Source organism: Lynx rufus, unplaced genomic scaffold (genome assembly GCF_022079265.1).
Source record: "Lynx rufus isolate CCGP_SWC_20201006 ecotype Redwood Valley unplaced genomic scaffold, mLynRuf1.p SCAF_16, whole genome shotgun sequence".
NCBI lineage: Eukaryota > Metazoa > Chordata > Mammalia > Carnivora > Felidae > Lynx > Lynx rufus.
Window position 1 is genome coordinate 5823088 of NW_025814830.1, and position 15363 is coordinate 5838450.

Genomic DNA, 15363 nt, shown 5'->3' on the forward strand with positions numbered 1-15363 from the left:
GGGCTGGTGTCCTGTCTCCCTTCCCACCTGGTCCCCACCCTGGGCTCTGGGCACACTCTGTGGGGAAGAAGAGGGTGAGTGTGACCGGGATCCTGGGCTCAGGGAGGAGCCGCGGGCTTGGCATTCTGGGCGCACCTGCCTCGAGCCAACGTTCTCCGGGTTCTGTGGGCCTCGGTTTCCTCCCCTGGGACAGTGGGGGGCCGCGTCAGCCTCATCTGGCTGGAGGGATGGAAGGCAACAAGGGCAGCAGTGAGGGTGGGAGAGGCCCACCGAACCTCTCGGCTTCCCCTCGTGTCCATGTTGCCCTGAAAGGAGGGTTGAAAGCCCCGGTGGCATCTGTTGGGGCCCGCTGAGCTCACAAGAAAAGGGAGGAGACGACTTAGGTGGGCAGGGCATGAGGACGACCAAGCGGGTATCGGAAGGAACCACAGGAGTGGCCTCGGAAAGCTTGGTCAGGACCACCTGCCTCGTCCACACCCCACGATGTAGGCATGTGTGTTGGTGAGCAGTCTGATGGCCTCCACTGCCCCAGGCACGGGGCTGGGCCCTCCTGGCTGGGGGGCGGGGAGGGGGACACAAAGCTGGAGGAGGCTCACGACACACAGAGCCACCATACCATGGGATGTCAGGAAGTGAGTGGGGGGTCGGGGGACAGGATGCAGAGGCGGGCCTGCCCGGGAGACCCAGGTGGAGACCCACCCTCAAAGAGGTGCTCCAGACGACGGCCTGGAAGAAGTTCAAGAAAGGTTCAGGTTCATGGTGTCAAGAGAGCGTGGACCATGACACCCTGCCCTGCTCCTGTCCCCTTCAGCTCCTCCCACAGCTCCAGTGGACTGATGATGGCTGCCTAGAACTCAGTTCTAAGATTCCTGAGAGCTGAGATCGATTGCTGATGTCTGCCGTGGGCACAGGCTGAAGGTAAGTGGCGCCCGAATCTGTTTCTGCCGTCAGTGACCTAAACAGAGAGTCTCAACCCTGGCTGTGCTGAAAATCATTAAAAGTACACAGGCTTGGGTCACAGCACAATAGACTGGGATTTGGTTGAAGTTCTCCACTCTTCTGGGGGTTTTTGTTTTTTCCTGAAAATTCCACAGCCGATTCAAATTCGCCGCTAGAGGTGGAAACCATTAAGCAGGACAATTCTTTCCTTTCAAACCTATAGCTTCCATCATTCACTCAACAGATATTAAGTGAATGTAGTTTAGAGGTTACCACGTGAGACAGAAGCCTGAAGAAAACATTGTTCAGAAGCAGAATTAGACCCCACATTCTACTCAGCAAGTATTTACTAAGCACCTACCGTGTGCCATGCCTGGTCTAAACCCTGGAAATACAGCATTAGCCACATATCCAGACCCTGCCCTCCTGGAGGTTTTACTCCCCAACTCCCCACATCCCAAAGTCTGGAGCGGACATGAAGCCCCTCTTCACCACCCTCCAGATCCTATGTGCCTTTGAGCACTTTCCTCTTACATTTCCTTTGTAACAAGTCCTCGTTGGGGAGCCTGGGTGGCTCGGTTGAGCATCCAACTCTTGATTTTGGCTCAGGTCATGATCTCAGGGTCGCGGGATCAAGCTCTGCATCGGGCTCCTCGCTGAGTGTGGAGCCTGCTTGGGATTCTCCCTCTCTCCCTCCCTCTCTGCCCCTCTCCTACTCCTGCTCTCTTCCTCTCTCAAAAAAAACCAAAACAAAAAAAGTTGTCCTCTGTGCTTGGCAAAGGGCCTGGCACAGAGTTTATGGATTTTTAACACATATTTACTGAATGCTTACTTTATGTCCGGACTTGTGGTCCAGGTGCTGGGGATCTAACTGTGACCAAGGGAGATCCAGTCACCACCTTCACGGATCTTGCAGTCCGCGTGCATCCGCGCACACGCAGGCACGTTTCTGCAGGGTGGGGTGGTGGTGACAAGTTTACTCAATGTGGCCACAACAGTTGGACAACTCATGTCTGCTGGAAGTGATTTTCTGGTGTATACAGAGTGCCCAAACCCCTGATGCCCTTCTAGGGACCAAAAAAACCCCACATAGGAACCCCTTGAAGACCCCACAGTCAGAAACACCTGGTTAAGGTCCAGTCTCCACCACTTTCTAGCATCTCAGGGCCACAATTTCATCCTCTACACACTGGGAGAAGCAACTTCTTGGCGGGGTTGCAAGGATTCATTGAGATAAATGAGCACTTACTATGCTCACTTAAGCGTTATCGCGCACTTACTGTGTCCCAGCACATAAACGCTGAGTCGATGAACGCGGGTTAACCATAGCGGGGTGGTTGTCAGCATTCAGAGATCATCTGGGCCAGCATGACTAGCAGAAAGGTATTCAATAAAAGAGGTGCCAGGACAGAAGGCCAGATCCTTTTTCCTTGGCTAAGCATGCATTTCACCATTTTAAAGGTAACGTGATTAAAAGAACTCTGGGACAGTCTTGTTTGGACTCTACTTGTTAGCGAAGCTGTGTGATCTTAGACAAAATGACCTCCTGCGTCTGGATTCCAGCCTGTTCGTGGGTTTCAAACCAATCGACAGAGCCAAAGCGCTTAGAACAGTTCGTGGCACGTACGGACTATATTGAGTTGTATGATTCTTATTGTTCTACCTGCCACACAACCCACAGCGAGGGCCACCACCTCCCAGCTTCAGGCCACAATCAGCCAGCAGGCCCCTCTCCGGGACTCCGAAAAGGAGCGGGGAGGAGCGCGCAGGCGCGATGGGGGGGATGGGGGTGGGGTCTTCTGGGAAGCCCTGGCAGCCCGACGGGTGGCCATCTTGGTAAAGGGCAACGACGCCAGCTGCTCTACGTCATCAGTCTGCGCGACGGGCGAGCACCCGGCCGTCCGGGTCGCTTCGGGAGCGGTGGGTGGGGTGGGGTAGGGCGGGCGGCGGCGGGCGCTGCCGGGGCGAGTGGTGGAGGGGCGTGATGGGGGAGGCGGCCGTGGCCGCAGGGCCTTGCCCGCTGCGCGAGGATAGCTTCACGCGCTTCTCGTCGCAGAGCAACGTGTACGGGCTGGCGGGCGGCGCGGGCGGGCGCGGGGAGCTGCTGGCCGCCACCCTTAAAGGCAAGGTGCTGGGCTTCCGCTACCAGGACCTCCGACAGAAAATCCGGCCCGTGGCCAAGGAGCTGCAGTTCAACTATATTCCCGGTGCGTGGCGCCATGGGGTCGAGGGGGTGGAAAGTGGTGTTGAGAAGGCTTCTGAGGCCCTGAGCTGGGTCCCCATGATGGGAGAATGGGATCCGGGTGATTGAAAGGGGTGAAGGCTGATGATCAGGAGGCATTGGCGTCAGTGGTTAGGGTTCAGGATTCCTCGTACCGTGGTTAAATGATGATCAGGACTCACATGGAGCCAGAAGTAATGATAATTGCAGAGATGGTCGGAGATTAGCGATTACTAGAGGTCAGGGGTCGCCATGATGGGGGGTCGAGGGGTCAGAAGATTGCCTGAAACGCGAACTTTGAACTGTCCCCTCCCAGTGGACGCGGAGATCGTCTCCATCGACACCTTCAACAAGTCGCCCCCAAAGCGGGGCCTGGTTGTGGGGATCACGTTCATCAAGGTATCCAGCCTCCCTCCACCTACCCATTCCCTTCTCCTTACACGCACGGCGGATCCCCCTGAGTCTCACCCAGATGCCCCTTGGTGCCGCTCCTCTTTCCTGAGGCCAGTTTCCCATCCCAGGATTCAGGGGACAAGGGCAGCCCGTTCCTTAACATTTACTGCGACTATGAGCCTGGCTCTGAGTACAATCTTGACTCCATTGCCCGTAAGTGTGGGCTCCGGGGAAGGAGGGATGGGGAAGATGGGAGGGGGGACCTGTCAGGTCCCCGGTGTCTATTTGCGTGTGCTCCCCTTACAGAGAGCTGCCTGAACCTGGAACTCCAGTTCACTCCTTTCCAGCTGTGCCATGCAGAGTATGTAAGCCACAAGTGTATTACAATAGAGAGAGAGAGAGAGAGAGAGAGAGTGTGTGTGTGTGTGTGTGTGTGTGTGTGTGTGTAGGGGGGGAGGCTGCAGCAAACGAGGCAGCAAACCTACCAGAAGAGTGTCAGACTCTCGTTTTGTTCTTTTTTTTTTACAATTTTTTAAATGTTTATTCATTTTTGAGAGACACAGCATGAGCGGGGAAGGGGCGGAGAGAGAGACACAGAATCTGAAACAGGCTCCAGGCTCTGAGCTGTCAGCACAGAGCCCGACACGGGGCTCGAACTCACAAACTGTGAGATCCTGACCTGAGCCAAAGTCGGACGCTCAACTGACTGAGCCACCCAGGCGCCCCTCTCGTTTTGTTCTTTAGAGCACGGTGCTTTTAAGGTCGCTGTTTAGATCCTCTGAGCGCTAATTGAGCACCTGTGTCCTAGACATCTAGAACGCTCAGGTTCTGGGGTTCTCGACTTGGACACTCAAGGACCCAGAGGGGCGAAGTTTTCTGGAGTCGTAAGCTCTGAGATTCCAAGATCTGAAAGCTCTGCTGTTTGGCAATTCAGAGATTTCGTGATGATAAAGTCGTTCTTCTGTTTCATAGTCTCGTATTTCAAGGAGGTGGAATACAGACCATCTAGGATATGAGGTTCTAGAACCCCAAAATATGAGAATTCCAGTCTAGAGCTCCAGATTCCATTCTAGGACATCGGTGGTCTAGCACAGCCCTTGGCAAAGTTTTTCTGCTAAGGGCCGGTCTTTATCATAACAACTCAAGTCCGCCATTGTAGGAAGAAGGCAGCCATCGACACTATGTCGATGAACGGTGTGGCTGTGCTCCAGTACAACTTTATTTACAAAAATCGGTAAGTTGGATTTGGTCAGAAGGTCATAGTTTGCCAACTTCTGGTCTTAACAGGTGAGAATTCTAGACACTGATGTTCTGGATTCTAGGATTCGGATGTTGCGCCATTTTACGAGTCGGAACATCCACCGTGGCAATTTCTAAAAGTTCTGGTATTTCAAAGGAGACAGGAAACAGAACTTGGGGAACACTGGAGTTCTAGATTAAAGAGTTTCTAGCGTTCTGGGTTTCTGCGATCCTTTCTAGAGCTCTCCACGTTCCATTCCTGAACCCACGTCCAGAATGAGGACTCCAGCAGGCAAGGAAGGGCTCTAGAAACAGAAGGTTTCTGTGATTCTCAGGTTGGAAAATTCTGTACGTGGACTCTACGTCACAGGGGTTCTAGACTTCTTTGCTTTCAGGGTCCAGGTCGGGAACCAGCTGGACACAGTGTTTCTCCTGAGTGGGAATGACCCGGCCATTCATCTCTACAAGGAGGTGAGGCAGAGGGAGGTGTGGCAGGCAAAGCCCTGCTCTCTCGGGCTGCCATGGGCTGGTGCGGGGTCTGCGTGTGAGACTGGCCACCGACACGTTTCAAGTCAGGGGGGTCGGTCTTCGTTCCCCCAGAACGAGGGGCTGCATCAGTTTGAAGAACATCCCGTGGAAAACCTCTTCCCAGAGCTCACGAATCTGACCAGTAGGTAAGAGAGCCCCCGAAAGAGGCCAGCGGGGCCCCGGGGGGAGGCGGCCTCCGAGAAATCAAGTGGTGGCAAAGCCCTCAGGGACGGTAGAGACAGAGATGACCTCAGAGAAACTGGGCAGGGGAGGGGAGTTCAGAAAACTCCGCCCATACACATGAAGTCGATGGCGAGTGGTGATCCCAGAGAGAAATCAGGCCCAGTGGGGCCCCAGGGCGACAGGAAGGGGGCGGAGGCTCCTGGGGAGGCAGAATGTGGGGCCGGTACCTGATGACGCCCTCCGGCCCCTCCGGCCACCTGCCCACCCACCAGCGCCCTCTGGCTTGATGTCCACAATCTCCCCGGCACATCCCGGCGACTCTCCGCTCTGGGTTGTCAGAGCGGTTATGTCCGAGTTGCCCACGTGGACCAGCGAAGGCAAGGTGATGGGCGGGATGGGGGCCGGGCAGGGGGCGGGGTGGGTGGGCAGGGCGGGGCCCTGACTCCTCACGCCACACACAGAGGTTCTGCAGACATGGACGATCCTGCAGGACGGCCCCATCTCCCGGGTGATCGTGTTCAGCCTCTCAGCCCCCGAGGGTGAGCTCTGGGGTGGGGGGCGACCCTGCAGACTCAGCTCCCCACTCCCAGATTCACACCCCTCTCCCGGAGCGTCCAGCTCCTGCCCATCCCTCCCATGCTCCCTCCCTCCCCTCTGTGCCCTCACATTCATCTCAGCCACTTGCCCCTGGATTCTAATCTGCGCCCTTTACCCTGGAGTTGACCTTCTGCTTTTCCTTTCGTCTAACCGTCAGCCCTCACATTGTGACTTCCTCTGATCCCCCTCTCTGGCCTCCTCACTCTGTCTCTTGCTGCTGTCTGCCCCCAAGCTTTTCCTGGGGACTCAGCGCTGCCCCCCCCAACCCAGGCTCCCCTCTCCTGCCTGTTGCTCTGTTTCTCTTGCTGTGGCCTGCCCTTCTCTGATGGCTCCGTTCCCCTGACCCCTGCGGGCTGCCTTCCGCCCCTCGGGTCGTTCCTTACTCGTCTCCCTCCCTCTCTGGTCTCACACCTGTTCCTCCCATCGTCTTGTCTAACCGCGAAGCTTCCCTTCATAGCACGGCGAAGGTAGGGTCTCCCTCCTCTTTCAGAGCGGTGGGGCAGGGGAGGAGGGATGGCGAGGAGGAGCCTGGAGCCTGTGCCCTCAGGCCCCGCCCCACGCGTGTCCCGTCTCCAGAGACCCAGGACCGGCCACAGCGGGAAGAGTACAGCGTGCTCGTGGCCAGCATGTTGGAACCAGCCGTGGTATATCGGTGAGCGGCCCGCACGGCAGACTCACAGGGGCGGCCTGACCTCCCGCTCCCGCACCCGGTCGTTCTCAGGAGGAAGCCCCCTCGGGTGAGGTTGTCCAGGGCTGGGCAGGTAAAGGTGATCGTGCCCCAGGGAGGGGGAGTGCGAGTGTTTGGGTCTAGAACTCGTAGCGGATCCATCGAAGCCTTGGGACGGGAACACAGATGTCTGCTCCGCCTGGACGAGCGTGTTGGCAGACGTTTAACCGCGGGCTCGTTGGGTGAGGAAGCCCTGACTTGTAGCGTTTGCCAGCTTCTGGGGTGTAACTTACTCCCGCTGTGGCGGATTTTGAGCCGCCGACGCGGTGCTAGCCAGCGGTGGCTCACCTGATGTCCGAGCTGGAACCCAGCTCCCAGGCTCCAGGGACGCGATGTGGGTGTCCGGACCGGAGGCCAGGGTGTCACCAGAAGGGATAAAGTGGGTTTCCGTTCGGGAGGGAGATGGCCCCGCCTCCAGGGGACAGAGATGGGCGTCCATACCGGTTGACAGTCTGCGTGAGCAGTCCGACGGACGTGAAGACGTCCGGCTCGGAGACGAGGGTGCCGAGGAGGAGCGGTGTGTCCAGACCTGAGCAGGGGAGCGGCGTGGGCCAAGGGCGGCAGGCGCCGTGGTGTGACCGCGGTCCCCCCACCGCCTCCGTGACCCTCAGGGACCTGCTGAGCCGGGGCCTTGAGGACCAGCTTCTCCTGCCCGGCAGTGACCAGTTTGACAGCGTCCTCTGTGGCCTGGTCACCGATGTAGATCTGGACGGGCGGCCCGAAGTCCTGGTGGCCACCTACGGACAGGTGGGACCGGAGGGGTGGGGCTGCCGCCCCCAGCCCCCTCCCGCCGCCCCGCCTCCCCGCGCGGTCCTAACCCCTCGCCCCCCTGCACAGGAGCTCCTCTGTTACAAGTACTTCGGCCCGGAGTCCGGGCTCCCCGAGGCCGAGAGGGGATTCTGCCTACTGTGGCAGAGAGACTTCTCCAGCCCACTGCTGGCGCTGGCACACGTGGACCTGACCGGGGACGGGCTGCGGGAGCTCGCTGTGGTCTCCCTGAAGGGCGTGCACATCCTGCAGGTAGCTGGGCTCCTCAGGTCGGGGGGGGGGGGGGCCCCTTGCAGCGGCGCCTGGGGTGGGGGTGTTTGCTCAGCCGCCACCATCATGGCAAAGGGGGTTCCGACATGGCATCTGTCAGCCCCAGCCCGTCCTCAGCCTCCTGACTTCAGCCCTCGGTTCCTCGTGCTTTGTCTGACTCTGTCCCTTCGCTGTGGCCTCACCCAGATCTGCCCCCACCCCCCTGCCCAGTGATCTAACCTCTGCCCTCCCGCAGGGCCCGCTCTCCTCACTGCCTCGCCCTCTCCTCTGTGTGCAGCCGGCTGCGCTCCGGCTGTGGTCTGACCTCCCCCTTGCTGTCGCGTTCTGACTCCCGAACGACGTTTCCTACCCTCGTCCCGTAGCCTCCCCTCCGGGCCTCCCGCAGCCAGCCTCCGGCTTTCCACCAACGTCTAACCTTGGACCTTTCCACTTTGGCCTAACCTCGGAACTTTCTGTTGTGGTCAGGGCCTTGAGCTTTGGTCTGTTGTCCGGCCTTGGGCTGTACTTTGACCCCCGCCATGGCGGCCTAACTGCTGTAACCCCTGTTGGGGTCTAGTCGCCAACCGTTCAATGGTCCGAGGTCCAACCCGGAACCCCCCCATTCCGTTTCACCTGCAACTAATGCAGTCTCCCCTCCAGCCTTTTCCCTGTGGCTCCCCCCCCCCCCCCCACCTCTCAGGCTGCGGTCTGCCTTTGGCTTCCAGTGTGGTGCTTGCCTTGGCCGTATCTCCGGTCTGCCTCCAAGACCGTCTCTGTATGGTCTAGCCTGGGTTCTTTCTCCCGGAAGCTAACCATACCGCCTCCTCTGCTCTTTGCTTGGGTCTTTTCCTACCGTCTGTGCCTCAATGGAATGGTCTAGGTTTGACCTCAGAAGAAAGGGGAACCGTTGGACCCCGGCGGAGAGGTCGCGGGTTAGACCCTAATGGAAAGGGCGTAGGATTGATCCCAGTGGAAGAGGCTGTGGTCCGACTGTGGGAGAAAGGACTTCCTTCCCTGTGGTCTGACCATCCCTTCACCAAGGCCTCATCCCTCATTCAGGCCATGTCGTCAGAAGAGAAGTAATCTCTTCTGCCCTTTCTGCCAGGGTCTAGCCTCAGACGCTCCAGCCAGGGTCGCACTCTGTCCCTCAGGTGATGCCACATTGCTGTCTTTTTCCCTTTGGTTGGTTCTTTCTCTGTCCTACTCTTTGGCCTACTCTTTGTTGGCAAGGTCTCGCCTCAGTCTCCCCCACTGTGGTCTAACCTCGGCCTCACCTCCCATTCAGGGCGGTCTGTCTCCCATGTTCTGGTCCTCCCCTGTCCTTTCCGAGTCCTAACCTCAGACCCGTACGATTGGGTGCCGTCTTTGTTCTTCCCACTGGGACTTCACTGAAGGCCGTCCCCCTGGGTCTGACCTTCACCCCTTCACAGGGACCTGTCCCCCCCCACCCCACCGGCTGGTCTGCGCTCCGGCCTCCCGCCGCAGCCGAGCTCCGGGCCTGTGGGATTGTCTCCTCCACACCACCCCGAGTCATCTAACCTGCACCCTGGCTGCCCGGTCTCAGCCCTGCCCTCCTCCTGTCCCCCACAGCACAGCCTGGTCCAGGCCTCGGAGCTGGTCCTGACCCGGCTTCGGCATCAAGTGGAGCAGAGGAGACGACGTCAGTCACAGAGGCCTGGGGACGGGGTGGGTCCAGAGCCTGCTGAGACCCCAGGCTCCTGAGCTCCTACCCACTGCCCGCCCCAGACGCTGGTGTGGTTCACTGGGGCCGTCACCTCCAGCCATTCGTGGTGGGGAAGCATCGTGAAGGAGAGGATGGTCTCCCCACAATCCCCCAGTGGCAGAGCTGTGGGTTCCTGCTCTGGTGTGCCCCGTTGTGCCCTGTGAGCCCGGCTGACACACTCCTTCTCTGTGCCTCAGTGTCCCCATTTGGAAACGGGGTGATCCCCCCCCCCAACTCCTGCCCCTCTTCTGCCCCAAATGAGAGTTGGTCAGCCAGTGATTATTTATATGTCCGGAAGAACCAGACTTTTGAGTTGCCTTCATTCTCTTTCTTTTGTTCTGGCAAGAGGTTGGCGAGTGCCTGCTGTGTGCCAGGCTCCGCGTTGGGTGCTGGAGGAACGGAGGGAGGGGAATATGGGGAGAGAAAAGGCCAAGGTTAGACCTAGAAGTGCGACCGAAGGGAGATCACGCTGTAGACCTCAGAGAACGGAGTTGGAGGTTAGAAACGAGGCCCTGTCATAAAGGCTGGAGTGAAACCAACGTGGAAAAGACTGTAGAATCCGACAGAAAGGACTGAGGTTGGACCCCAGGGGAGAGCCCCGGGTCTGAGGTTAGACCCAAGTGGAGAGCTCTGGGTCAGGTTAGACCCTGGTGGGAAAATACAGAGCTTAAGCCTCAGAGGAAAGGATATGGGGGGAAGGACTATTGTGGGGAAGCTATGGTCACACTGCAGCAGAGGGTTTGAGGCTAGACGCCCCCCGCCCCCGGATGAATAATGCTGAGGTTGGACCCTCACAAATGACTGTGGTTAGACCTCCCCAGCAGAAAGCAAGTGAGTTTAGATCCCCTGAGATGAGACCCAGGAGGCAAAGACCTGGGGCTTGCCATGTTGGAAAGGACAAAGGTTAGACGCGATTGAAAAGCCCTGGAGATCCAGGGACCAGGGAGTTTGAGGCGGAGGGGTGCTGACTTCCCTGGCCACCGCTCTGCCGGCTGTATGAATCGCCCCTCCTGTGTCGCCTTCTACAGCAAGGTGGGGGAGTCAGGGACCTGGATCTCGGGGACCAGCAGAGGGCCGGACCGGAAGAGCTCTTGCCCTCCCCCACTGCAGGCCAGGAATAGACTCTGGGGCAGGACGGTTGGGGAATGATTCCTGAGGGGGATCCGGGCTGGTGGGGAGGGTGGGCCCTTTCCTCCCCGTGGCAGGGTTTGGGTGGGACTCCCGCTTCCTGGGGCCCCAGGGGCAGGCACCACAGTCCCGGCCATCCGTACCACCTCCTACCACGGAAGCCCACCCAACAGTCTGACCACCCACGCCGGCCGTGAAGACCCAAGCCACCGGGTGGGTTTTTAGGAGGCAGGAGCCCCACCGGCTCTTGGCCGCTCTCGCCGTCTCCCAGAACCCAGGCCCAAGCGTGGGAAACGGCCAGGAGCTGCGTTGGCTCCCTCGTCCCCTGGCAGCCTGCCCAAGGGGTGTCCAGCCTGGACTGGCGGTGGGCACCGATCGCTGGCAGGAGCGAGGTCTGCTGCCCGCCTGCCGAGGCGGAGAGCTGCCATCCCCTCCCGTCCTGGGCAGGAGTGGACCGCGGTATGGAATCGAAGTGAGCGTAGTTCGTGATGGCAGGGGTCTGTGAGGCGTGTGCGCCCCTGTGTGCCCCCTTCAGCACTCGCGATTTTGTGCCCGCAGGAGCCTGGGACGCTCGCCTGGTCCTTTGCGGTTTCCTTTCTGACTTCTTACTTGCTCCTCAGCGCGGGGCAGCGCGCCGTGTGGTGGCTTAAGGGTGTTGGAGCCTGGAGCCATGCTTGGCCGCTCTGTGCCTCAGTTTCCCCATCTGCAAACCGAGGCCGGCCGCAGCGACTTCGCAGGGCTGTTAGGAGGACTAGCGGTGTCAAGGCAGGGCAATCACTTAACGAGAAAATTTGCAACACCGCGCGGACCGTGGAAGGGGCACTTTGAATGGCAGCTGCTGTTACTATTATTGATGGGTGTGCCTTTGTGGTTGTTGCCGGCTTGCTTTGCGAGGTTATATGTCAGCAGGCGCAGCATGTGAATTTGGATCTCACTCTGGCTAAACATTCTTGCCCTCCCCCCCCCCTCCCGGGTTCTGTGAGCCTGTAACTATTTGTAGCTGTTTTTTTTGCCTCTTCGGCCCTTGTACGGATCAGTGTGTGTTGGGGAGGGCAAGGATGCTTGTGAATGACCCTCGGCACCCCACCTACCGCACACACTCACACACACACACACACACACACACACACACACACACACACGCACGCGTCTGCCGCTGTCCCCTGCCTGTAGTGCTGAACCTGCAGGGTGGGTGGGAGGCTTGGGCTCCCCCCAACCTCCTCTCTCCAGGCCCCTCCCCAAGCCTCCCCCGCCTGTCGCCTGCCTCCCTTCTCCCCGCCTCCTCCTCCTCCCCTCCCTCTCCGGCTCCTCCTCCCTCCCAGCACTCTCCCCCGTCCCTCCTCCTCCCTCTCTCCTGACTCCCCCTCCCCCGTGTCCCTCCCCCCTCTTCCTCTCCTCCTTCTATCCCCTCTCCCTCCCCTCCTCCCCGGCTCTCCCTCTCAGTCTCCAGCTTCTCTCTCTCTCTCTCTGTCTGTCTGTCTCTCTCTCTTTCCCTCTCTGTCGGGCGGAGGCGCCCACCACCGCCAGCCCAGTGCTAGGGGGACCTAGTCCAGGCTGTAGCTGCAGGTAAGAGACCCCCAGTTCTGGGAGGGGGGGAGCGTGGAGGAAGGACGGTATTGCCCCAGGCGGGTGGAGGGGGACATGTGAGGAGCCAGGAGCCGCTCTTCCCTGAGCTCGTTTATGGGGGGTGGGGGGCTGCATATTCCGGGCGGGGATACCGGGTCCCCTCTGTGGGGTGGAGGCACCGCCAGCAGCCAACATCCTCAGCCCCTCCTGGGTCCCAGGGAGCCTGGCCGGCTGGGGAGGGGGTGCCTCCTGGGTACGGAGGGAGCGAGAACACCCCAGCCCGTCTGGGGCAGCCCCCCTTCGTGTTCTCTCCCTCCGCCCCCGCCTTCCTGCGTCTGGGTCTCGTCTGTCTCTCCACATCTCTCGGGGGTCCTGTCCTGCAGAGTCTGGCTGCCTCTCTGAGTCCCTTCCCCTGTGTCTCTGTCTGTCAGTCCCTCACTCCCGCCTCCGTCCCTCTGTGTCCCTCTGTGCCTGGGTCTGTTCTGTGTCTTTCGGGGGCTCTGTCTCTAAGTCCTTGGTTTCTTTCTCTCTGCCTTCCTCTTTCGCCATCTGTCTGTGTCTCTCTCTCCCTCCTGTCTCTGCTCCCCGGTGTCTCCGACTCTCCTGTCTCTGCGGGTCTCTCTCTCTCTCTCTCTCACACACACACACATACACTCTCTCATTCTCTCTCTCTCTCTCCCCTGCCCCTCTCCTCTCCATCTCTGTCTGTAGGTATGCGGTCTCTGTTTCTCTGTCTCTCTCTCTTCCCTGGTAGCGGGTTCACTCTCCTCCTACACACCTCTGTCCCCGCCCCTGGCAAGGGGGAGACCTGGAGGAAGAAGATCCCCACCCCCTGCAGAGTGGGCTCCCCCAGAAGCCAAGGAGTCCCCCGAACTCCTCTCCCTTCTGCCCAGCTCCCGCCCATCCTCTCGGCAGGCTTGTGCCCGTCCCTCCCCTGAGGACAGAGCTCCTCTCCTCCCTCTTCTGGTAGACTGGACGGTCCTGCCTGCAGTCTGACTTCTGTACCTTGTCTGCCGGTTGTCCAGTTCATCGCTTGCCTCATCCATCCTTTTGACAGTTGCTGAGCGCTTTTCCTCCGCCAGGCACAGCACTACGTCCTGGGGCGGATCAGGCCGGTCCTTTCTGCAGCCTTACCTCCATCGCTCCTCAGGGCAGACCAGCCTCAGACCCATCCCCCGTGGGGGTGGATCCCCATCCCCCGGGGGCTCCCGGAGGGCCCCTCTGAGTCTGGAAGTCCCTGGCCAATACATCCTCCTCTTTCCTGGGGGGGAAGGGGACCCAGAAAGGTGGGCGAGAGTGAGTGACAGGGGAGAGGTGTGAGCCCAGCCGCAGCAGCCCCCGCTGTGATGGGGTGAGGTCCTCGAGTACCCACGTGGGGCCCGGTGGGTTCAAAGGAGCACCTCGTTCGGAGTCCCATGCCTTGACTTTCCGTCCTCCCCTGCCCCGGAGCGGAAGCTGCCTGACCTGGCCAAGCTCTCTTCTCCCTCCGGACCTCGGTTTACCCATCCGTGCGTGGTAGCCCTGAGCACTGAGACTATGTGTGACCCCCAGGCTGGGACACGGTTCACCCAGGAGCAGGAAGTGGGTGTGTTTAGAAGCTCGGGTCCCCACCTCTGAAGTCTCTCCGAGGAGCGCGGCGGGCAAGCCCTGGCCCCACCAAGCACAACCAGGAACCACGACCTCACTCGCCAATGTGAGGGAGGGAGGGAGGGGGTCCCACCCGGCAAGGCCAGACTGGACCCCCTTCCCTTACACTTGCAATCCCGCCCTAGACAGGAGGTGTCTGAGACCCCGAGAGGCATGTGAGGCAGAACCGGGGCGCTCACCACTGGCCCAGCTGGGCACCTGCCCACGAGGGTGGGGGGACATCGGGAGATGCCATCATCTGCCCTCCGGACTCCTACCCTGGCCTCAACCTGATCCTTTTGCCCCCGGATTCTAAACCCAGATTAGGTTTCAGGGCTGCTGGTGGACGAAGAGAGGCAGAGACAGGCGCCTTTAGCAGAGAAAGTCCAGCTGTCCCCAGCGACAGGGCTCAGACCTCTTGGTCATTCATTTCACAAATATTTATCTCGTGCTTTCTCTTCCTGACCGCCCCCCCCCCCAACTCCCCTAAGGCCTCAGGTTTTGCAGGAAAAGGGATTGAGCCAGGATGCTTTGCCCATCCCCTGGGAAGGAGGGCAGGCGTGAGAACCCCCCCCCACGTTGGCTGGCTCTGGCCTCCCTTGAGGACCGCAGCAGGAGGGACAGGTGGTTAGATGTGAGGGGGCACTTTCCAGGCCTTGGCCCTCCCATGAGAGAGGGAGTTAGATGCTTGAGATGAATTCCTGACTCCCAGGTGGCCCTCGTTTCTCCTGGAAGCCGGGGAGAAGGGAGGGAGAAGAGAGCGTGAGTCTTTGCTTTGGATCCTGGTGGGTTTGTAATTATGCCTAAGTTGTTGCTAATTAGGGGGCTGCTAATTAGATGTATCATTAGGGGCCTTGCTGAGGGGGCTATTGGGCGGTGGCCCTTTAAGAATCCCCCCTCTCCCCGCCCACACACACACACACACACACACACACACTCCTCAGGGATGTTCTGCCAACATTCTGCCTCCCTCCCCCAGAGGAGCCGGCTCCCAGCCCTTGAGTACGTGGGCGTGTTTTGGGGGCAGGCTGTGGGTTAGACTCGGAGAAGAACTTCCAGACAGAAATGGAAGTTACTGGGAGAACTGAGGTTGGGGGCCAAGGCAGGGGTCAGACCTCTCCTTCTAGTCTCAGTACCCCCCCCCACCTTTTTTCAAAACAGGCTACTGGGTTACCATGGCAACATAAGAGTGGGGCCCAGGAGCTGGGAGTTGGGGCGACTCCCAGAGAGAGAAATGAAGCCAGCGTTGGTGCTGGGGGCTTTGAATGAGTTTTTAACCTCTCTGAGCCTTGGCCCTCTCATCTATGAGACCCCTAGGGCCTCGCCAAAGTGGGGGTGGTGTCATTTTGAATAGAGAGCTCAGGGAGGGTGATGTCTGAGCAGAGAATTGGAGAAGAGAGGGTGGATATGTAGGGAACAGGGTCTCAGGAAGGGGGAAACAGCAGGCGCAAAGGCCCTGAGGCAGGAACTTGTCTA

The 15363-nt window shown here is 59.5% G+C and overlaps 1 protein-coding gene and 1 long non-coding RNA gene across 2 annotated transcripts; both read left to right on the plus strand.

Moving 5' to 3' along the window:
- The first annotated feature begins 99 nt into the window (after positions 1 to 99).
- Positions 100 to 1883, plus strand: LOC124510970 (uncharacterized). Its single transcript, XR_006961786.1, has 3 exons — positions 100 to 501; positions 812 to 918; positions 1796 to 1883. It is a non-coding gene; the product is annotated as an uncharacterized LOC124510970 (long non-coding RNA).
- A 1034-nt stretch (positions 1884 to 2917) lies between these two features.
- Positions 2918 to 9872, plus strand: KPTN (kaptin, actin binding protein). Its single transcript, XM_047077742.1, has 12 exons — positions 2918 to 3146; positions 3477 to 3559; positions 3682 to 3766; positions 3860 to 3914; positions 5188 to 5263; positions 5393 to 5466; positions 5776 to 5885; positions 5965 to 6042; positions 6677 to 6752; positions 7439 to 7574; positions 7665 to 7847; positions 9435 to 9872. The coding sequence occupies exons 1-12, from the start codon at positions 2924 to 2926 to the stop codon at positions 9564 to 9566; spliced, it is 1311 nt and encodes a 436-aa protein (XP_046933698.1). The 5' UTR covers positions 2918 to 2923; the 3' UTR covers positions 9567 to 9872.
- The last annotated feature ends 5491 nt before the right edge of the window (positions 9873 to 15363 follow it).

Coding starts and splice junctions, on each gene's coding strand:
- KPTN (XM_047077742.1), top strand. CDS start 2,924: ATGGGGGAGGCGGCCGTGGCCGCAGGGCCTTGCCCGCTGCGCGAGGAT. Junction 5,264..5,392: donor CCATTCATCTCTACAAGGAG/GTGAGGCAGAGG, acceptor TCGTTCCCCCAG/AACGAGGGGCTGCATCAGTT. Junction 6,043..6,676: donor CAGCCTCTCAGCCCCCGAGG/GTGAGCTCTGGG, acceptor TCCCGTCTCCAG/AGACCCAGGACCGGCCACAG.